The sequence below is a fragment of the Manduca sexta genome, chromosome 12, assembly GCF_014839805.1.
Source record: "Manduca sexta isolate Smith_Timp_Sample1 chromosome 12, JHU_Msex_v1.0, whole genome shotgun sequence".
Classification (NCBI taxonomy): Eukaryota; Metazoa; Arthropoda; class Insecta; order Lepidoptera; family Sphingidae; genus Manduca; species Manduca sexta.
In genome coordinates this window covers 4,553,145-4,577,188 of record NC_051126.1, presented here as the reverse complement: position 1 = coordinate 4,577,188, position 24,044 = coordinate 4,553,145, and the positions used below count along the sequence as shown (strand labels likewise).

At 35.1% G+C, this 24,044-nt stretch overlaps 1 protein-coding gene across 1 annotated transcript in view; it reads right to left on the bottom strand.

The window, feature by feature from the left end:
• Positions 1–20,216, bottom strand: part of LOC115451021 — a 36,732-nt gene extending 16,516 nt beyond the window's left edge. The window contains exons 1-2 of the mRNA XM_037437917.1: positions 20,175–20,216; positions 19,740–19,925 (exon numbers count right to left, since the gene is read on the bottom strand). Coding sequence (XP_037293814.1) covers positions 19,740–19,925; positions 20,175–20,216 — 228 coding nt within the window. The remainder of the gene's footprint in view (positions 1–19,739; positions 19,926–20,174) is intronic.
• Positions 20,217–24,044: the final 3,828 nt, after the last annotated feature.

The window sequence follows — 24,044 nt, the reverse complement described above, 5'->3', positions numbered from 1 at the left end:
AAAGTCAGAGGTGTGTGCCGTTAGGATTTGAACCTGCTGACATTCGTCTCGGCAGTCCGTTCCACACCCAACTAGGATATCGCCGCTTGCCTTAACCTTTACCTGTACCTTGTAAAAATGATTTTTTTTGTTAGTAAGGTTGCTTTTTGTGCCCGGGCGCCTAATGTGGTTAAGACGGTACTCCCAAGATATCTAGATTTTAATTAAAATGACTAGAACAATATGGTGCCGTGCAATGCATTGTGCTTTAAATAGACGCGGTAGACGGGTAATTTCTACTCAATGAATTGTATAAAAACCACATTCATTGAGTACAGCTGAAATTCAAATAATAATAATAATAATAATTCTCTATTTCCACAATAAGTGAAACATACACGGAAAATCATAACATAGTAAATGTACACAAATAAAATTGACATTGGTGTTTATGCGCTACGGTATCCAAATAAACATTTAACTTGTGTTATGGATACCGTTGCTCACATCTTACAAGGTTGAATGAAACAATGGTACAATTAGAGAAACTCAGGAAGATTTGAGATAAGCGTACAAAAAAATACTTGTATTATAAAAATAGTAAATTAAAAGTTAGAAAATAAAACAGGACCCTAAAATTATAATTACTAATAAATGCTTTATAATAAAATTTTATATGTATTTTTATTTTATTTAACTGTTTTTTTTTTATTGTGTTAAATCCTGTTACTCAAGTCTCAAACCCTGACCCGACCCTTGCGAGTAACACAATAAATGTTTAAGGTGACCGTTATACCATTAACCGGTGACGGACATTAATTATTATTACTTAATGAAATTTTTTCACGTAATTTACTTTCATAATGGCATTTAAAATTTTAATGCGCCTTTTTATTACGTCTGAAGCATTGTGTAGTAAATTCATGGCTGTAGTAAAAGTGTTATAATACTAAACATCTCTGATATTGGATAAGATTATGTATAATATTGTTATAATTTATTTATTAACTACGCACTTATAATTTATTTATTTACTACACACGCCATGCATACCCGCAGAGAGTGATATAATGTCATTGTTTATTCTTTAATAATAAGTACACATCTTGTTAATGTATCTAATTAAGGAAGAGCGGAGTATCCTAACACAAGTACATTATATACTTAAAAGGAAACTTCAAATACGTTTTTACTATGTGTATTTTACTAGATATGAAAACATTGTTTACTGCACTTTTGTATTATATTTTCAATATTTAAGAGCGTTATCAAGAATCAATTTTATAAATAATAACACTAGCCCTGTATTATATTATACTCCCCTCTAATGGACACGGGTCTTTTCTAGTACTGAAGATAGGGTACTAAGGGTTCAGACCTTAGTCAACCGGAGTGGCCTAATGCGGGTTGGCAGACTTCAGATGCCTTCAAAATTCTTATGGAGAATTTCAGTTAGTATGTAAGTTTCCCCACGATATTTTCCTTCATATTAAAACGAGTGACAATTATCGGTAAGTTATCGACATATTTTTCTGTTTGCGACGTTTTTTTTGAAGTTGTTTAATAAATTAAACTTATTAAACATAGTTCAAAAATGATACCAATAGCATGAAAAAAAGGTTGCTAACAGAAATTAGTTTTTTGACAATTCCACAAATTAACAATTTTGGAATAAGTAATTATTTTATTAAGAGTGCAACATACCTATTTACGAAAAGTCGGAGATGTGTGCCTTTAGTTTTGAATCTGCGGACCTTACATTCGCAGTCCGTTCAATTCCCATCTATCAAAAATCGTAACATTTTCGGGGCGTATCTTGACTATTAAAACTACGTAACAACGTAGCACCCCTATATAATAAATATTTATGTGTAATTAGGGTTTTTAGATTACCATGGAGCTTTTTATTTACGATTTTGTTAATTTATCTATAAATAATTTTATGACTTAATGAAATAGTGAACCAACAAATAAACGTTTGTAATGGATTCAAGAAAAAATCGTAATAAAATTCTTAAAATACTTTTAAATATATGTGATCTTTTACATCACATCATGAAGATAATCTGTAATCTTTGTAATAAATCTATATTGGCCAATTTATTTACTACCTACTTGCACTACTTATTGTTTATTTAACTGTTAACACGAAAAATAATACCATGATAAGCGGTATTTTGCCTGTTTAAAAAAATATTTTTAATGAATACTTTTCCAAAATGAACATAATATTTCCAGTTCAATCTACCTTTGACAACCCTTAACATAATCGTGGCCACTACGTTAAAGCGTAGCATTCGCAGCCAGGTCAGAGGAAGGAAGTGAGCGAATGACAGAAGCAATCTAGTGCAAAAAGGAAAATCTTTTTATAGTCCGTAGACCGTATCGTTTAAAATGTACTAAGAAATGTATAAAGTGAAATTCTTACTTAGTTATATTCCTTCTTACTAAGATACATTTTATTTTATACTAGCTTGTGCTCGCGGGTTCGCCCGCGTGAAAGGGTTTTCTGGGATAAAAGCCCCGCTATATATTTCGACAAAAATCGAGAATACAGATGCCTCTGAATCAGATAATGACAAATGTTTATTAGCTTCATAGATTATCATAATGAGCTAACATTAAATCATGAAGCTGTAGTGTTGGTTGCAAGAATTAAGCTAAGAATTAACTCGCTAGGCTGAGTTAATTAAACATAGAACGCAACTTAGTATATAATATACATATACATAGAAGAATCGGCAAAGAAGACCACCAGAGTTCCTTGCCCGTTCTTCTCTGGTGAGAATTGTTTTCCGAACTGGTGGTAGAGTTAATATTGATGGAATATAAATAATATATAACATTTTATAAATTCAAATAAATTATTTCATTTCATTTCAAAGCATGAAAAAATATCAACTAAGCAACCGTGGCGAAGGTTGATATTTCCAAAAGGGAACCAACAACATATAAGTACAAATAATATGCACCAATACTGTCTGCAAATCTTTCTAATGATAATAAGATTTTACCTTAATTACGAAATGGATTTAGGAATCAGGTTATGTGGACCCTTCGCCACTTCTATGCAAGCTGAGATAAACATTGCTTAGTTTTTGGTCTACAATCAGCAGAAAAGCGGCGATAGACTAGTTGGGTGTGGAACGGACTGCCAAGACGAATGTCCGCAGGTTCAAATCCCAAGGGCACACACTTCTGACTTTTCTAAAATCATGTGTGTATTCTTTGTGAATTAATCGTTCGCTTTAACGGTGAAGGAAAACATCGTGAGGAAACTTGCACATCTCTATAGAAATTTTCGAGGGTGTGTGAAGTCTACCAATTCGCACTAGGCCAGCGTGGTGGACTAAGGCCTAATCCCTCTCAGTAGTAGAGGAGGCCCGTGCTCAGCAGTGGGACAGTATATAATACAGGGCTGATATTATTATTATTATTAATCAGCAGAATCCATTGGAGACAAGTATGTTAGTGCCCCTATTAGGTACTTAAAGTTTCCAGTACCAATTAGTTGTGGCATTAAAATAATTTATCAACGAGACATTACCATTTACTAATTTCTAAGGTTTACAATGATATAGTTTGTAAAACAAAATTATTCCAGATTATTCCCCGAAGGAAACGAAAAGATTAAAAGAATAAACAAAAATATATCCTATATGAGTTCATACACAATGTTTAGATTAAATTCAACGTCCCACCAAAAAAGGTAACGGCATTATTTAAAACATGATCAGACGATCATATTTAAGGTTATTCACAAAGTTTTTATTTCTACACTCGTAGTAACAGTACTCTGTTATATGGCACCTTTATAATATAGCATTGACTGTATACGGAATAAAAATAAAAGATAAGTGCACTAGAGATGAGTAGCTCGCAACTCGCTGAGGATTTTAAACGAGCGTTTAAAACATAAATGATGAAAGGATGGAAAAATGCAGGCTAAATAAGCGAGAGTTTTTGTAATAACTTGTTTCGGTGTATTTTTGTAAAACGGGGAAGTTATACCGTCTGAAGGTATACTGATCGTGAGCGAAGTGGGGTCCTGAAAATGTCGACTGATGATTATCCTTCGCCAGCCGAGCCGGCCTGTTTGGAAACGGATAAGTCTGATGGAACGCAGCACACAGACGTGAATCATTATAACGGGTTTAACACCTTGTTGAAGGTCAATATCCAGGCGGATATAACTTAATACTAGTTGTGGGGATATCCTGACGAATACGATACGAATGACGGCAGGTTCAAAATCGAACGTCACGCACCGCTGACTTTTCTAAAGTCATGAGTATATTCTTTTAAAGGTAAAGGCAAATCTAACAAATGCATTGTACTTTATTCCGTCATCATCCAAATAAGTTCTTAACCTGGAGTCTAGAAGAAATACGGGAATATATATTTCATTCAACCGATAGCCACAGAAGTCATAATACGGATAGAAATACCTACGTATTAGACATTTGTCGTACCTATACACAATACAATAAAGACCTAGTAAAAAATTGGAGAATTTGAACTTACAGTCACAAAATAAATTGTCGTAAGAAGAACAATCTTTACCGACCATCATTAAAATATATATACGACAGTAATTTTATTGGACAATTACAAAACCCATGTTTCATAAATCTTTATATATTAATACATCAAAATCTCTCCATTCGTTCGGGAGTTACGATGTCTCAAATAGACATACAGACACACAAACACCCCTCTATTTCTTTTAAGGGGTTAATAAGCCCTTTAATAAGTCTATATACAGGATAATTCGAGTAAGGCTCATTGTGTTCTCACCTGTCGAGATTATTAGTCATTGTACCCTGAGTAATGCGACAATATGGTGCAATGGATGCTACCACGCCTCCCCGCTGAGTTAAATATGATGTGTATATGCACGTAATAGGGTCCTTTATGCGTTAGCTTTTGACCGGTCGTGGTATACGTCGACAGTCATTGTGAATGAATGAATGCGTGAGCGAGTGAATGAGTGAGTGGCGGCGCGGCGATATTAATTTGTTTTTTATTAGCGACTCGCGTCGACTTTGTTGCACAACGATGCACCTTAACGAATACAATTTTTACTCGCTTCATTCAATTATTACCGGGGAACCATAAACACTAATATTTTTATATACTTAAATGTAATTTTTTATAGCTTTAAGTTATGTGAGTTACGAATTAACATGACCCATAAACACCCACACAGCCAAAGAATTATAGGTGTGTTGTCATTAGAAAGGAACAATTAGACCTCTGGAAACCTTAAGGCTGACTTTAATACAAAATGATTTTAACAACGTCGAAAACTGTTTTAAAGAGTTTCTAAATCTCCACTGATATTTAAAAAGCTTTTCGTTTGTTTGTTTACACATGCTAATCTTTGGACCAACTGTTTTGGATTCGAAATTCTTTTACTAATAAGTAACTATATATCCCTGAGAGCTGTACGCTTTTTTATCTCATGAACGGATTTAACGCGGTCTAATGCATAAGCATTACATAATTGATATTTTGTGAACTCATTTAAATCAAAAATCCTTCTTCATACTAATACTTTGTTTCTTATATTTTCTCATTACTCACATCACACAAAGATGTGGTAACATGATCCGAAAATAAACTCTCCTTACGGCTCGCTATACAGTTTCATTTACTTGATGCTTTGTGTTTTAATTCTCAGAGTACTTGGAATTGAAAATTTTACTGAAATGCAATAAATACACTAATGTAATTGCTAAATAGAGAGTACAACTTTCGTCTAACTTTGTTTTATACAAACAGCATTTTGTGTATGTTGTTAATACATTTATGAGTTCACGGCATTATCTCCAATAAGGTAGGCAATATAATTAATGCATACGTAATTCGTCGCGTTTATTTGTGTCCCCATGGTGCCTATACCTTACAGAAGCGAGACCAAGCGAAAGCTACTTTAAAGCTAGGCGGTATAACGCAACGAACCTCTCTGACCCTGACAGGACCTCTTTTTAGCTCACCACCTTTTGGACTAACAAAGCGTTGGACCTATCAAAAAGTGAAATCGGGAAACATTTTCATACCGTCATTACTGGCTGTGTTATTCACACTGGACCTATTTTTTAACACCTTGGCCATTGTTTACCTACGGCTTTGGAAACTATCTCCACATTCGACCAAATTTCAATATCGGGCAACACATGGATTTATTTCAATCGATACATATTTATTGATTTTCTATGATATACCTACCTAAACTTTAATTTTATGAGTTCATAACCAAATGTACCTAATACTTTGTGGTTAACACCAACGACACAATAATCTATGATATTCTATATTAGATTGAACTTATAACAAATATTGTAAATTGATGTGAAGTATTGCAAAATAAGTAATGATTTAATAAAATAGTTACAAAAAAAATATTATATGCTTCGTGACTCCGGAATTAACCTTTGCGTTGGCATTTGTAAAACGTAATATTATTTATTATAATAATAATATAGGCTGATTTATAAATATTATATCGTCCATAAATACCTACCTAAGTAATTTACCTACTATTTTTAAACATATTTAGTTAAAGAATCCTAAATAAATCAAAAAACATAAAAACTGAATCCATGACGAGAAAATAATCGAACAAGTTGTTAAGTACGTGTCCTTTGACCTTTGAGTCGAGTTTCACAAACCGCCTTGTTACAGTGCATTACAAAGTAAGTGCCCTTTTGACACCTCGACTACATTAATTGGGTTAACGGTTACAAACATAATTAAATATATGTAACGTGAATGTAGCGAAGGGATTTTTTTTTTTCAAATGAATCACATAAGTGAGGAGGGAGATCGAGGTTTTGCTATTTGATACGTAGTTCGACCCTATAGCGAAGGGTTTAAAATTTGCTATTTTTCGTGCTTTACAGTTACGAATCATAATAATAAGATTATATTAAAATTGCACGGATTTTATTGGGGAATGTTGATAGTAATTTCAAAATATTTTCGCTGGTGGATTGGCGTAGTTGATTGGGGAGACTTTGTGTATTTTGTGTTGACTTTAAGTGTATTAATTATATTATAATGGTTCAAAATTTATTTTAGAATGACACTGAATAAAGTGCTTAGATCATTTCCTTACTATAATCATAAAAATAAGTTAAGAATTGGTCATATAATAAAATAAATGAGAAACTTAGGTATACTTCGATATACCAAAGACAATTTTAACAATAATAATTATGACTGTAACTTATCTATGGTCTGATTCTACTCTCTTTGAAATTGCCGTTAATATATTTATGGATTTATAAACGATGTACACAAAAATCTAAATGTAATCATGATTAAAAATATAAATAAATATATTTCTACATGAAACTAATAAATAATTATAATTTAGAGCCTATACAAACAAATGACGCACTAAATGCGCGCGTCTTCGTATCATATAAAATACGTCTGCATAGGCCCTAACAAAGCGTTTGAATAAAAATAATAAAAAAATAATTTACCTCCCATGTTGGAAAGACTTCTTTGTGGAGCACTTTCGAACTCATTATGCCGTATAATGGTTAAAAATAGTAAAGACCGCACGTGGTCTTAATTAAAATATCGTCTGAATGTAATACAAAAAATTCACGATTCGTTAAAATTGTTTCTGAAAGTAGTTCACGGTTGTTTAAATTGTTTGTTTGATTGTTTAGGCGTTTAAATATAAGAAATCACGGACGTTTGACTATCGCTCCTTTTAAATAGCGATTTAAATGAATTTAATAATCATAACAATTATTATAAATTGTTTTGATTGCCTCGTTAGCGTAGTTGTGTTACGCTACGACTGTATTGGTGATATAGGGTTCGATTCCCGAGTTGGGCAATGATATTGAGTTTTTCTACTCAATATGACCCAGGAATCTGATATCTGTGCCTGATGTGACAACAGGCTCGCCCCCTATCACGTCATGGGAGGGAATACATTTGGCGTAAAATGGGTACATACCAGTTGCGTCACTGCCTATACTGTCGGGAATAAAGTGTGTGTATGTGTTTTGACGTATTAAAGTGCTACTTTGTTCTCCTACGGGATGAATAGAGAATTATTTTAAAAATGTATTCAGCTATTGCAACTTCGGCCTATTTTACATACACCCATATCCTGGAGGAGGTAAGCACAGTTACAGTTCATATCTCCACGGATATATGATCTTATTTCTGTCCCATTATATGATAGATCGTCAACCGTATCACCATAAACGGATAAATTAAAATGCCCCAAAAACAAAGTGTATATTGTCTTTTCGAAAACTTCCCATTAATCATTTTTGCCCCACGTGGGCAAAGAATACTGAACCTCACGATTCACGGCCAATTAATGCCAATAAGGCGAAGATACATTTACTCAAACAAATACTTAAAACTATAACCCCATCACGTCCTTCAATGATTATATTTCTATTATAGCATGTCATGTCATATAATGGGAGATAATCATGGTAGCGTCATCGCGGGCAGTCATCGAATCAGTCATGCTATCGATCGGCACATCGATATCTGCATAGCGTAGGGCCTTGACACGCGCTTCGTATTGTGCTAGGGTTGCCACTTAACAAAATAATACCTTTAATAGTACAAAATAGGTTATATTGACTGCCTTAGTTGCGCCTCTGTCTACCTCTACGGAGATAAATGGCGTAAGTGTGTAGTGTGTTCAATTATAATAAGTAGGTACAACTATATTTGTCGACGCGATAAAAATGATTTTAATTAATTGAATTACATAATGGTAAATTGAGTGTCTCGGGTTACGTGAAGATACTAGGTTTTGCTCTCAGTTCGTGAAAAGTCTTCCCGGAATTTCCACTATGTACTTTCCTCATTTAGGACCCTTAATTTCATTTACATCGATTTAGCCGTCTCATGTTTACTTCTAATAAGCTTCTTAACATTTTCAAAAACGCAATTCTAATATAAGTGAGAAGTAAAATTTGGACTTAAATAAATTTATAGATTTTATTCAAACAAACAAATACACATCACGCATTATACCCAAAAGGGTATTCAGAGGCGCAACCAGGACACCTACTTTTCGTCAAGTGTGTTCCGTCCCATGTGATAGGGGGCGAGCCTATCGCCATATCGGGCACAAATTCCAGACTTCCAGCTGATTTAATATTATTATAATTAAAATAAAATAACTAATAGAAAATAGGTCTTAAACTAGCTTAACGGTTTGGCGAGAAATTTATGCACTCTCAAGAGAAGTGAGTAAATCTTAGATGGGTAAATGATCTCAAGATCTCAAATATTTATTCAATGACCACAATCTTGCTCGATGATATATAGATTGACATCTGTCATCAATATCCAAAGGAGGTAAGAATGCATCTTGGAATTTAAGATTTTAAAGGATATCGTTTGTCACTCTCGTGCCCTACGTTAGGGATATGTAATAGATTTATATTTTAATAGCTTTTGCTCGTGACTCCGTCTACGTGAAAAAGGGGATTTTTCGTTTTCTTTTCCGGGATAAAGGTGTCGCTTTATATTTTCTCGGGATGAAAAGTAGCATATAGCACTAAGAACTTATGTAGCTTCCTATTAGTAGAAAAAATCAAAATCGATTTAGTGGTTCATGATTAGCGCATTCAAATAAACAACCGCTTCAGCTTTATATATTAGTGCACATATGTTCATTAGAGCATTGAATAATAAAGCTTATAATCTTAGATTATTTTTGTATGAATGGTGTTTTATGCAGTTGGAGTCGTGAATAACACGAATCTAATACGAAATAAAAATCTAATAAGACATCTAACACGATTTAAAAAAACCTTTTTTTTCGGCTTTTTTAATTTCGAAAAGACATTTTGAATTCCAATAATATTAAAACTATAGAGTTCTAGCTCTATATAGAGCAAGAAATAAATAAGCAAATAGGAAACAATAGTGCTATGCACTTAACAGCCCAGCATAATTATACTGACCATTGAGAAATGCAATTCGGCTCTCCGGTCAGTTAAAATAAAAAATTAAACGCCGCGTGAGTTTTTATCCAATAAAAAAAATTACCGATATGGGTGAAAAAATAATTGAACAAAAATAAAACTGTACAATTTAACTTTGAAGAGTTGGTTCACTTGCCTTTTTGTGATGAAAAATATGTAAAGGATAGTAGACAACTTACAAGGCCAACGCTTATTGGCATGGTGGCTATTTGCCTTCATAAATATATCGTGCTGAGTGACAATAATTTAAATTTTGTGTAAGGTTAGGTCTACTCCTTTTATAAGGGCGAATCCGTCTTTTTGCAATTACGGGTATTCTATTCGAAGGACAGCATCCATAGCCATATATGTAAGAGAGTTATAAATTCCCCTATTTATCTATACGGGTATGAAAGGTGTCCTTCGATTAGAACGCCCATAATTGCAAAAAAACGGATATGCCACTGAGACGAAACAGGGCCCCTGACTTTATATAATTTTGTTCTTCGCTAACTCATTTTACTAGTTTTTTTTGTTATGGAGTTTGAAACAATTTTTTAAGTCTTCATTCGAGTTATAATACATTAAGTTTCGTGCAACATTAATTTGTTTTAATATTGTTAAATAAAAACACAAATATATTACCCACCGTAGTCACTATAATGCGTTTATGACGTCATCTATATACAAACACCATACCCATATGTCGACAATGCCTTCCCATAATGTTCGTCAGATCACCTCCCAATAGGAGGGGTATTAACAATTTACGAGCAATGAAAACGATGCCGACAGAGCGTCTTGTGTACACTGATTTTATAGGTGGCAACATTATGCGCGCGTCCTTGCTGGGTTGCCAGTGTTCATTAAATACTCTTTAGAACATCGATATTATATATGTACTACGTAATACTAATTCTAGTAAGATTTGGCATTCCGAACATTTACTGTTTTCAACTGAACTGACCTGTAATCCATTCAAACTGATTTTAGTATAGTGTATTGACACTAGTGTTGCCCAAATTCAGTCTTGGTCTTGCAGTCTTGGTCTTGTTCTTGCGTTTTTGCAAGACCAAGACCAAGAACAAGACCGCGTATTTTTAGCAAGACCAAGACCAAGACTGACCGTGCAAGACTTGAGCAAGAACAAGACATAGCCTACAAGACTCTTGCGTCTTGCAGCTAGGACTTAGCGCTATTTCACTGAGTAGTTAGGTGTAACAGTTCGGTGTATAGGTAGGTACGCTTAGGAATTCTATGAGACGCAAAAACTGTATCAAAGAATATGAAAAACTGGACCTATGCGCATTACGACTAATACCATAAACATAGCGAATAAAAAATATCTATTAAAAATCAAACTGAGTGCATGCATAGCTATGTTTTAACCATCGGCACTTTGATAATGCGGCATCAAAGGTTTTGTACTTACTTCTCAAAGAAATTTGCCGCTTTTCGGAAGTACATGGTTATGATACACGCGCCGGCGGCTTCTTTTGAAATCTAAAACAATCGTTGCCGCCACGCCGAAATCATAACATTTGACACTATTTGATTGCCGCCATAGGGCGTAGGTATACTCATGCAAAATAATTTCGAATTTTAAGAGTACCTACAGGTGTTCCAAAGAATAAATAAGTTTCAGAGTGCTTAGAATGAAAATGAATACATTATACTGATCACGCAAGTAGTATTATGATTGGGATAAAATGGTAAGGATAGCCCGACTAGAAATTTAAAAGTGCGACCAATGGGGCCCCTCTTGGGCTTCCCTCTTGGGGCCCACTTTGGGATGTCACGCAAAGCCCTCTTGGGCCCCCATTGGGAAATCCCAAATGGGCCCCCATTGGGAAATCCCAAATGGGGCCCAATTGGGAAATCCCCATCAGATCCCAATCTAAATTTATAAAAAATCTAAAATTTCAAAAAATCAAAAATAATTTTGAATTACGGACTCTGATGGTAATATAACTTTATATTTCGATTAGAAAGTGAACTATTGGTTGAATGCATCCTTGTCGTCAGTTGGGCTCGAACTCGGGTCCTCTTGATCATCAGTCGTTCACGTTACCACTGGTCCAAGCGGGAATATTACATTCGTCGCTTTATTTGATGTACATCGAATCAACTAGATGATATTACTAATATTGCGGTTAAATGTTTAATATTTGTTTCTGTTTTTCGTTTATCTTAGTTAGATTTATTCAAGCGGAACTATTAGCAATAATTTACTATTTCAACGTTGGGATTTCCCACTTAAATCCCACTCAAGCCCCAATTAGGAAATGTTAACAATAATTTTTCATTTTTACTTTTGGGATTTTCCCACTTTGGCCCCACTCGGGTCCCAATTGGGAAATATTAATAATAATTTTTCATTTTTACTTTGGGATACAATGATAAATCGTAAAACTCTTTTATTAAATTTCTTATAAGTTGAAGGTTCAATCTCTTTCTAGACAGATAAGTATTGTTCTTTAAAATACAGTCAAGTTATTGTAATTAATTTGTTTTTTTACATGTTTTAACAAATGTAAGCTTATAAATCATAAATGTTTATTAAGAAACAGTTACTTCCATGGAAAACGACATATAGGTCAGTTGATTTTTCGAATTTCTTATCAAATCTTCAGTTATTTATTAATCTGCTTGATCTTTACTATGGCTATGTTAATTCAAGCTCACAATGTTCCAATTCTAATACGTTTTTCTAAGATTTAAAGTAAACTTTAATAAATAGTAATAGACTAATAGGTAATTGCAAGACTTGCAAGACTCTTGCTGCAAGACCAAGACCAAGACCAAGACTGGGAGCGCAAGACCAAGACCAAGACCAAGATCAGGTGTATTGGCGCAAGACCAAGACCAAGACTGGCTAAGTCTCGTCTTGTTCTTGCATTTGGGCAACACTAATTGACACTATGTGACTACTAGGTTTGGTTTTAAACCCAACCATAGGTTTTAAAGTAATTCACCAATGTTTCGTGTTCCTTGCTGTCACATAATGCGATATCTGGGGCCATAGCTAAGACGCATTCCTAGAATAGTATTTTTTAATACGGGCACGACTAAATGAACCCACTATACCTGATGCTAAGTGGAGGGGGGTCCAATAGAATGCCGACTGAGGAGAGATGATGACTCGACAATTGACACAATTATGCCGCCTGTTGGAATCGAATAAACATAATCTAATCGAGTTGAGGGGTTTAACATCTTGTGTACTATGGTCGCTATCCGCACGAATATAAAATATATCTTACTAACAGCAAAATAATATATATCTTCTACAATAACGCCGATAAAAATCAAAAAAAATTATGGGAATAACATAACCTAGTCATAAGTCAGGCAACGGCCCCTGTATAATTATATATGTGTACGCATAATGGACATGGGCCATTTCTGCGACTGAGAATGGAGATCTAAGTCTCCTATGCCAGCAATAGTAAATGTACTATGGATTGGAGATTAGTCAGCTTCGAAATTAATGTGAAGAAATTACAGGAATAATTTCCTTCGATTGTAAGTCACACACGTAGGTTGTAAGTCATTGAAGTGTATTCTATGCGTTAAGTTTTAAACCTGCCAACCTTCGTCTGGACAATGCGTAATGCGTGTCCTTTAGTAGGTATACTCAGCCTTAGCTACTAAAAAAAACAATTTCATAACGAAATTCATACGACTCAGTTTTAACGCAATTATTTACTAAGCGACGAAAACCAATACGAAAAATGCGATGGCATATTTAATTTTTCTATATATTTTTAAGCAGGAAAATATTTATATGAAAAATGTTTTGATTGCGAAGTAAACGAGTTATGATCGAATTTCAGCTATAATTTTGTGCTCCGACGAGGAGCAGAATTTAACGGAGTTTTAAATGAAATGAAATGATTTATTTGAATCTGTAAAATGTTATACATTATTTAGATTCCGTCAATATTAACTCTACCACCAGTTCGGAAAGCAGTTTTCACCAGAGAAGAACGGGCAAGAAACTCTGGTGTTGCTCTTTTCAATCAGTTTAGGGTAAAGACTACAGTACATGATAAAGTGAAAAGAGAAAAAAAAAAAAAAAGTTTAGAGCAGTTCATTTATAGGCTCGTGAAATAAGGAATAAATTAATTTAATTTTTTATATGACTGCACAACCCTCTTAGGAATCATGAAATTTCTCTATTATCCTTATAATTATTTCCTCTCAGCACCTCTAGCAATTAGAAATTAGAAATGTAAGCGAAATGGGCAGAACAGTCCACACAAGCAGCACCCGTTCACGAGTATGACGCATGTGCCAGCCATCGGCCTCCTCAACCATATTGTAGGGAAGTGGCCGACCCGTCACACGACGCCGCCGCAGGTACAGACAGTTAGTTATATATATATATAGTTTTATGAGAGCTTATTTTGGGCTTACAAAAGGTATGCAACGTTCTCATTCAAAGATATTATTTTATAGTCCATTGAAATGTTACATTTTTTAGGCCTTACCTTGCGTTTTTTAGAGGACGCAATTTTATTTTTTAGAAGTGTAGGGGGGGTCAGTGTTAAGCTAAAACCAAGTTTGTGGGGTCGCCACCCTTGTCCCACGGCCGCCATCTTGGTTTGAAATGGTTTTACGATGTATCTCTTAAACTATTTATCTGACAAAAAAAAAATTATATACATTTTTTGTTGCAAATTAAATTCTCTACAACTTTGGTTTAGTAACTTTTGTCGTAGAACTATAAATAAAAAAGTTATAAGCGAAAATGTTAAAAAATTCAATGTTAAGCAATGTCCCTTGCAACGTCATCAAAACGTGTGTTTATAAGGTTCATAATACGTACAACACAAACCCGCGGTTGTCGGCTTGTACGCGAATTACTGGATCCTGAATCGCTTTGGCACAGATGACGCAATTGCTTAACATTTTTTCTTATAACTTTTTTATTTATAGTCCAACCACAAAAGTTACTGGACCAACGTTGTAGAGAATTTAATTTGCAACAAAAATGTTTATAATTTTTTTTTGTCAGATTAATAGTTTAAGAGATACATCGTAAAACCATCTCAACCCAAGATGGCGGCCGTGGGACAAGGGTGGCGACCCCACAAACTTGGCTGTAGCTTTACACTGACCCCCCCTACACTTCTAAAAAATAAAATTGCGTCCTCTAAAAAACGCAACCCCAAATGTAACTTTTCAATGGACTATTAAGATTACACTGCATCTGTGGTTCGAATTCCGGGACGGGTAAAGTGATACTGTGTTTTCCTCTCAATTTCAGACTGGAGTATGAAATTTGTGCCCGAAACGGCGATAGTCTCGCCCCCTACCACATCATGGGTCGGAATACAAATTGCAAAAATTAAGTGCAACAGTTACGCCTCTGTCTACCCTTCGACATAATGGTATGATGTGCATTTGTTTTGTATGTTTTTTTTTTATATAAGGACAAATTATTTTGACATTTTAGTATTATTTTCAATAGTATTTTTGCTTAGGTACTTAAAAACGGTAACATTTTTACGCAGTTCCAATTCCTTTACAGCTGATTTTTAGAAAGCAAATTGAAAAACATAATCTGTTATTGTTAAAATACTGTTTTTTATTTTATATTCTGCAGCAACCTTAATAACACACCAATAAAAATATCGTCATAGAAAAGTGCTGGTCAATAGATCGGTAAGTAAATATTTTGCTGTGTCATCGGGCTTTGTTTTACCGTTCGCGAAACCTACTTTATTTCGTTGTAATAAAGTTGAAAATAAAGCTATAGTCTCATGCCGACATGTGCCAAAGATAGGGTTAGCAATTGCGTATATTAGGAAAATTTTATAATTAAAATTTTAAGGTAAATTAAATCAATTAATATAGTAGAATGAAATAGAAAGAAAATTACAAATTACATAACCGAAGTGCATTCCTGAAGTGCTAGACAAAAGTGCACTTCTTATAATCAAAGTATGCCGAGCTGTTTGGGCTGATCGTGATATCGGACAGTACCAGATATTTTGTGTCAGGCGGTTTTGAACAGGAAGGTTGTCATATTAATTAAAAATCTGACCATAATATTTTGGAGATGGCAATTTTTGTCAAACCTTTAAATTTAATTCTATAAATTACAACCAAATTCACAACACAAAAATACAATTTTAAATCTTTTTACTACAAAATAAAATTTTATTTAGAACATTAAAAAATATAACGTTGTGGCAACTGGCAACCCTACACGACTTGGCGCGTGCGAAGTCGAGGCGATAATAGCTTCCGTGTGATAGCTGAATGGGCCTGACGGACCCGCTTGCTTTACAAACTCACTATTAACCAAAGCGAAAGCTTTTTTACTAGCTTCGACGGCTATCGACTTCAGCTCTTATTTTAGTGAAAATAGAATTCGTTTTAACATACATTGATGGCTGAATTCGCGAAAACAGCGTTAATGTGTCCATATGACAATATTTTGTTTGAGTATATTGTCGTGTCACAAGACTTAATATATTATAATAATATCAGCCCTTTATTATATACCGCCCCACTGCTGCACGGGCTTCCTCTACTACTGAGAGGGATTAGGCCTTAGTCCACCACGCTGGCCTAGTGCAGATTGGTGAACTTCACACAGCCTTAAAATTCCTACAGAGAATTTCTCAGGTATGCAGGTTTCCTCACGATGTTTTCCTTCACCGTTAAACCAAGCGATAATTCACAAAGAATACACTCATTATTTTAGAAAAGTCAGAGGTGTGTGCCCTTTGGATTTGAACCTGCGGTAATTCATCTCGGTGTACGGTCCACACCCAACTAGGCTATAAATGGAATATAATCAGCGCCAAATATTAGAATAGTATAATGCTAATCAAAAGAATATGGAAAATTATCGGAATCCACGACTCAAGTTAATTTTTGTTTGGGTGTTCAACAACACTGTTGCATATTAATGTTTATATTTGTGAAATAATGATTATAACTATTATTATTAAGAAAAATTCTGTAGTTAAATTGATGATAGAAACCAAGGCTAACAGAAATTCACGATTCATGTTTCGCACCCCAATTCCAATTTAATAGGCTAAATGAGATAATGGAATTTATTTACAAACACGGAACTCCAAAGATACCTTTAAACGTTTTGATTGTTCCAAATTGTTTAAATTTTCAACGTTTTACCAGTTATGTTTTTATTATTCGCTTGGCTTGGGAGTTTATTATTTTAGGTTACCTTAAAAATTTATTTATATTTTATAATTGTTTTTTTTCGAACAATTTGATATTGATCAAAATCGATGCCGCGATCGTCTGTTCTATAAAAAATTACACAAAATGTTCCTGTTCCTTTAAAAATTTCCATGCACTGAATTTTAAGTCATTTTTTCCAGTGATATCGCTCGCTGCATCACTGGCATTCGTCCAATGAATATGTAAATGTAACGTTTAAAGCTCGATAGTAAATGAGCCATTTAAAAAACGTTTTGTGATTTAATAAATACAGTTCCATTTAGCTGGAATTCTACTCTCACTAATTACTCGGCCTCATTTCGCGTGATGGAATATGCAACGGAGGCACGTCCTGCCTTCCACGGCGAATTATACCTACAAATATACAAATACACAGGACGACACACACACATGTATAGGCACACAAACACGCATACGCACGCTCCTTAATCACGTGCGTGTTTGGATACGCATACTCACACGCATGCGTGAGGTCGTTAGTGACCTCTCTTTGTGGTGTTTGGTTTATTGACACCCTGGTTTTAAACAAATTTCAGCGTAAAAATATATTTATGAGAAATATATTTATTATTATTTATGGAGATGAGTTTTTTATAAATCGTTTAATTTATGTATTTATTTGTGGGATGATGAAAAGTTAAGATTTTTTTTAACTAATTAATTTATATATTTCATATACATCTATCTATTTAAATATATTATGTTTTACTGCATTATAAAAGAATGCTGCTGGGTTTAGTTATTTAAAATAAAACATGTTTATTATGATGTACAGACTAATTATGACTAGTAGCCATCCAGTGTCAAAAATTCGTCCGTCGAATTTAATATATTCGTGACATATCATTGACGTGACACATTCATTTTTCAGCACTTCTCTATATGATTTTCAATTATACCAAATCTCACTTTCCATGCGTGCAATATTCTTAAAGAGTAACATCTCTTCTCTTTACCTATATATAGATTAGAAAATAAAATCCGCTCTAAAATATCAAAACGTCAATTTAAAAAGTGCGTCGTTGAACGCGAGCTCAGTTTTTCAGTGACATAAAATGGAATAAAGGCATAAAGGTCCGCACAATACCGCTGCAGGATACAATGCAACGCGATGAATGGAGCGCGTAGATAAATTATTACCAGCACTAAGTAAACTCCTATTAATCATTTTTATTGTAACTGTTCACGGTTCAGATTTATGTTTTTCAAGCGCCAGCAATTGAAGGAAATGTACGTATGATTTGTTACTGTAATATCGCTTATCGCTTACATTAAAGTGTATTTATCGGGTTGTTAACTATAATTTGTAATGTAATATTGTAACATTTGAATAAAAGTAAGAAGTTAAGTTATAAGAAAACAGTAAGGAATGTCCAATTTTGACATTTTAATATAACATTGATATAAATAAATGTAAATTAATAATCATTTAGCAAGATATGTAGTTATGCAAGATTACAACATTAAGAACGTCAATAAGTAGAAATGTAATAGAAACAATTAAAAATATACAAGAAAGAAGCCACATTCATAGATTGGCTGCTAATACAGTACATGCAAGAGGAACATACCCATGAAGCAGGTGGATATCTCGGGAACGGTGCGATCGTCTTCGTGGCGACATTGCTCGGCAGTTCGTGCTTAATCCCTCTCTTGATGCGCTGTTTTCTTCTCTCCCTCGATTTGGCTCTTAGCATAAGAGCTGCCTGCATACTTGCCAGGTTTGTGGCCGTAGGTGAGCGCGAGCAGAAAACTCAGGCTAACGCCAAGCACCACCGGCCAGTCCTATCTCACTTAATGTCACTGTATGGCGTATTGCGTTCGAATAACTAACTACACCTAGCGTACTATACGAAAATAATTAAACTTGAAATATTATACACATCAAACACCGATATCACTCATATGTTGTCCCATCACAGAATTTATTACTTTCGATTGAACTCACTTAGAACGCTTTAGAATATCAAGATAGGCACAAGAAAGGCGCTAGAACTATATTTAATATTAAATCTAATTGAACTCTTTGATCGAAGTGGTCGTCACTTAGCCTAAGATATGTTTGGTGAGAGAAGAATTATGGAAGCGAGCGCTATTTGGCGTTTATTATAATTTAACGTGTTTTTGTTTCTACAATGTTTGTGCTACACATGTCCGTCACTCATGTTTCGTTCCGTTCGTCGAGACGCAATCTTTGGCTCTTCGACACCTTCCATCTGTTGCTACACTTTGCCAGGGGCTGTTTCATGGCCGGCCCACTATTGACACTTCACTAAACAACACTTTCACGTAACACATATTATTGCTGGATTCTAACAAGACATCGTTTCATTCACGCAATGGAAGGCAACAAAGAGATTACCCGTCGACAACAGCGCAATTAAAACAAACGGTACCAAGTTGCATTGTCTCACATGCTTACAACTAGCTATAACTAAACATTGAATACGTACCAATGACTGCAGCTACTGAACTCTCAACCTCTACACACGCACGCTCCAAAACAACGTTTCCTTATATAGATAGCATGCTTAGACTACACACATTGAGACAAGAGCACAGGCAGTGTACCTCGACGACATCGCATGGCGATGAGGGCTCGGATAGAGGGGCGGAGAGGGGGCGCGACGGCGGGGGGGCGAGGAGGCGAGACTCCCAGTGCTGGCAGGAGTAGGCGCGGACGCCGGTGGGCGCCGGGTGGAGCGGACTGCGCGGGCGCGGGCTCGGCGGCGCGGGCTGGCGGCCGTGCTGGCGCGCCTGCACACAAACAAACACCATGTTTACTCATTTGGGTCATTATGAATTTTAAAAAGTTGAATTATTTCTCTCATGAATCGCTCATAAAAACTTAGGCAAAACCATTTCGCAACATGCATGAAAAACATTTATTGCGCGATTCCAAATAGGCATAGGATCCCGAATTATAACATTATTGATTATAATCACGACATAATTCAACTTCTGATGATATAACTATCATGATGTAAAAGATTAAAGCAGTCTCACCTTACGGCCCGCGAGCGACGCGCCGCCCGCCGCCGCGTACATGCACCGCCGCCGCGCACCGCTCACCTACCGCGGCGCATCTGCTAGCGGGCGGGCGCACGGGCGGGCGGGCCGCGGCCGCACTCGCCGCGAGAGGCGCGCGCCGCACCCACCATCCACCGCATCCGTGCCTTACTCACGCACACCTACAACATACATACTGTCAAACATAGAAAATTTGGAATGCTTAAACTACCTTATGAATACCCTCCCTACTCAATAATAGCTATCAATAAAGCTCGGTAATAAAATATATTTTATATCGTGGATAGTGACCACCGTACACAGGTTGTTAAATCCTATAGTGGCCCATATAAATGTGTCGCGTTCCGGGAGCAGCCGGTGTATCCTGTTCCAACAGGCCGGCACAATTGTATCGACTGCCGAGGGGTAATCTCTCGTCAGTCGACATTCTACTGGACCCCACTCCACTTACCATCAGGTGCAGTGGGGTTTCTTTGCCGTTCACGCATAAAAAAAAAAGTTTTTTTTTTAACGCCGTAGGAGGCAAATGACCAAGTGCCCCGTCTGATTGTAACCAACATCCAATCCATCCATCCAATAAACTATAGCAATATGAAGGGCTTAGTCCAGCTGTTGCCTACCGGCAGTCAAGCATGTTAATATTGAATAAAATCACCATCCTGTAGTAAAGCAGTTTCTTGACAAACAGGCTACATGATGTAACCACATTTAGATGAAGTTCATTTAGGTCATAATCAAAATTAGTATGACCCAAATAATTACAGATATTATTATTATTACATTCACCATACACCATTCCTCACCACACATAATATTATTATGTTCAGAAATGGAATAAGTTTTTGAATGTTTATAAATATATTTTTTATCTAGAATATATTTGTGTAAGTGATAAAGGTATGCAATAAGATGTAGGTGTCTTTATACGAGTCAGTCGAGTCGACCAATGTTGGCATCTCGCAGAAGGTGTCAATTAATCCGAATCTAGACGACTTAACATAGCCAATATATTACTAGGGGATAATATGTTTTCTCAACATTTGTATCGAAGATTTTCCAAGAGAAATATAATAAACAATATTAATTAATATGTTAATGAATGAAATATTAAAATTATCGAAAATGAAGAAATATGAAGGACCAGTTCTGTATTTAATTAATTAAATTATTGTCGACCCAGCGGTAGGTACGTTTATACACGCGATACGAGTTAAAAACATACTTAAATACGCACACGGTATAGTTCATATTTACTAGCTAATAAGTCTCATTATTGCTCAATGTGCGTGTCACTTAACTCTGCTCGTTATCCCGAATCAATAGATATCAAGTAATTACACTGGCCACAATGTTTTTCAAAATGTAAGTAAAGTGCTGTCACATTAATGCTTGGTATCACGGATCGTCTAAGTATATGCAATTTAGGCAATTTACTTCGCACATACCAAAATACTTTAATAGAAGCTCGTACTTCAAGTTTAAGTAGTGTTAGCAAGCCATCTAAAGTCCACGTAAGTAAGTACGTGAAGTGTAATTCAAACTCTAACCAAATTGAAACTAGCGCTGCGTTAGAACTACCATATAAGTTTAATGGAATAAACAATCGAAGCAGCGACTCGCTCCAGGAGTTAGTTAAGTTGTAGGTTTCGTTATCGAGAATCCTACTTCACATGAATAGGCGTCCCGCCTTTCCTTTTTCGGGGATAGGCAGAGATAGTGTTGGAACCTATCGATATAAATGTACTATATACTGACGTTCCGAACGCTCACTGTGTTCGGCTCAACTGTACTGCAATCCATACACGTGACATTAGTATGGTTTCAACATTTACAGCGTCATAATTTAAAAATATAATAGATAATTTAAGAACTTAAGTCTAAGTGTAAACCTGGATGTAAATAAAAAATATTATTAAATTAAGTACAATTATTTGTTATTCAAGTGAATAAATAGGTTATAACAATGACGTTTTGGTTGCCATTTTACTTATACTCTATTTACAGCGCTATAGCACTGCATGTTTTAAAAAGTTTGGTTAGATGACGATTGATGTTTTAGCGCTGCATCGGACATTAGTTCTAACTCTAGATTGATGAACAAATATTTTATACGGACGTACGTATCTATAGAATATACGTCAACGGTCAGAACCACTTTTCGCCAGCCATGTTACTTCCCATGTACTAGGGGGAGAGTTATTACCATTAACTTCTTAATACTACTAATAATTATGAATTCTAAACTCTTTGAAGAATATTGATTATAAAAAGAGAGAACTACTGCATGACTTTAGAATAAGTTTGGTTCACAAGTAAACTAAGTCCTAGATCAACACGTAGATTTTATATCTCGAATAAATAGTGATACTCTTATAACGCGATGACACGCGCAGGTAGAGCTGCAAGCTAATTAATACCTTTATATAGATCGATTCCATTTATTAAACATAATTTATGGAATCAGATATATCTCAAAAATATTTTTTTACATGCTAAGTTGAAAAACAATAGTAATTTAAAGCAACGTACTTTGACCTTAAGGTTAATCGCTTAATTTTATAATAAGTTAATGTGGGCCGTATTCGTTAGGTGTTTATAATAGTTCATCGGAACAAATGTTTTTAAAATAAATAATTTTCTAGATATTTATTTCACAAACAAGCCGTTCAATCAACTTTGAGTTAACTTGGTAATATACTGTTACTATAGTTTTTATTAAAATTTGTACAACGCCTAGACACGAATACCAGAACTACTAATTAAAAAGAAAAATCTGAAACATTCTGCTATTAAATTATACTAATTTCATTGAAGATCTGAACTTATTTTTTGGATTTCTGAATAAGTAGTTAATTATCTTAAAACATGCGAACTTTATTTTTACAGTATTAAACATTACCTATAACATATTCGCAATCATCACAGAACACAATTTTGATCAATTTTTGACTACGGTGCACGTAGTGCAGAGAGAATAAGAATCGTCGCGGCGTGACATAGACTCTCTTCTGCCAGCCTGCCTGCGCAACCAAATATTTCTTTGTTATTTACTATACTTTACGTTATAACATGTCAATTTCCTCTATGTAACCTAAACGTCAAAATTTCCAAAGTAAGACCTTTGTTCTCCATATTATCTTCTCTTGTCTCTTAATCAGCGCTTGTAAATTTTAAGTCTGGCACCTAATAAACGAACCATTTCTCGACATAATAATCAAAGTAGTCAAGTCCACTTCTTCTAATCTATTAATCCTGTTCATTATCAATACTAAAAACTATTTATCGGTAAAGAATAAATGAAGGTACCCGAGCTCCGAGACTATAATTAGTCGTTGCGTCGAGTAACCGCCAATCTAAATTAATGACGAACTAGAGTTTACAGAATCTTGTACAATGCCTCCGGGATTATCCCTAATTTAACATTCAGATGACACGTGACCCGGGACATCGATACTGAGTGTAAATGAGTTACTACTATTTGCGTTACATGTGTCAGATTACTTAATTATGTTTGCTTGCGGGAATTTCTAAGCTAGAGACCATGAACCACCATGATTTATCAGTGGCGAGGATGACATTTTCGGAAAGACAATCCAATACAACATATAGGTACACTTAATATGAATAAATGCGGTTTACAAATCGTTCCTATGTAAGTTACGAAAAGGAATCGGGGTTATATGGACTATTCGCTTCTGTGTCATCACTTAGGTAGCTAGTGAAGGGCTGGTTGGTTAGCTAGGTTCAGACTCATGTCCTCGCCGGTGAGGATCGCGACGCGTTACCCTTCTATTTCCCCCTACTTGCCAGCCCAAGTTGGTTACTTCGGTTTGTACCTTGTCTTTA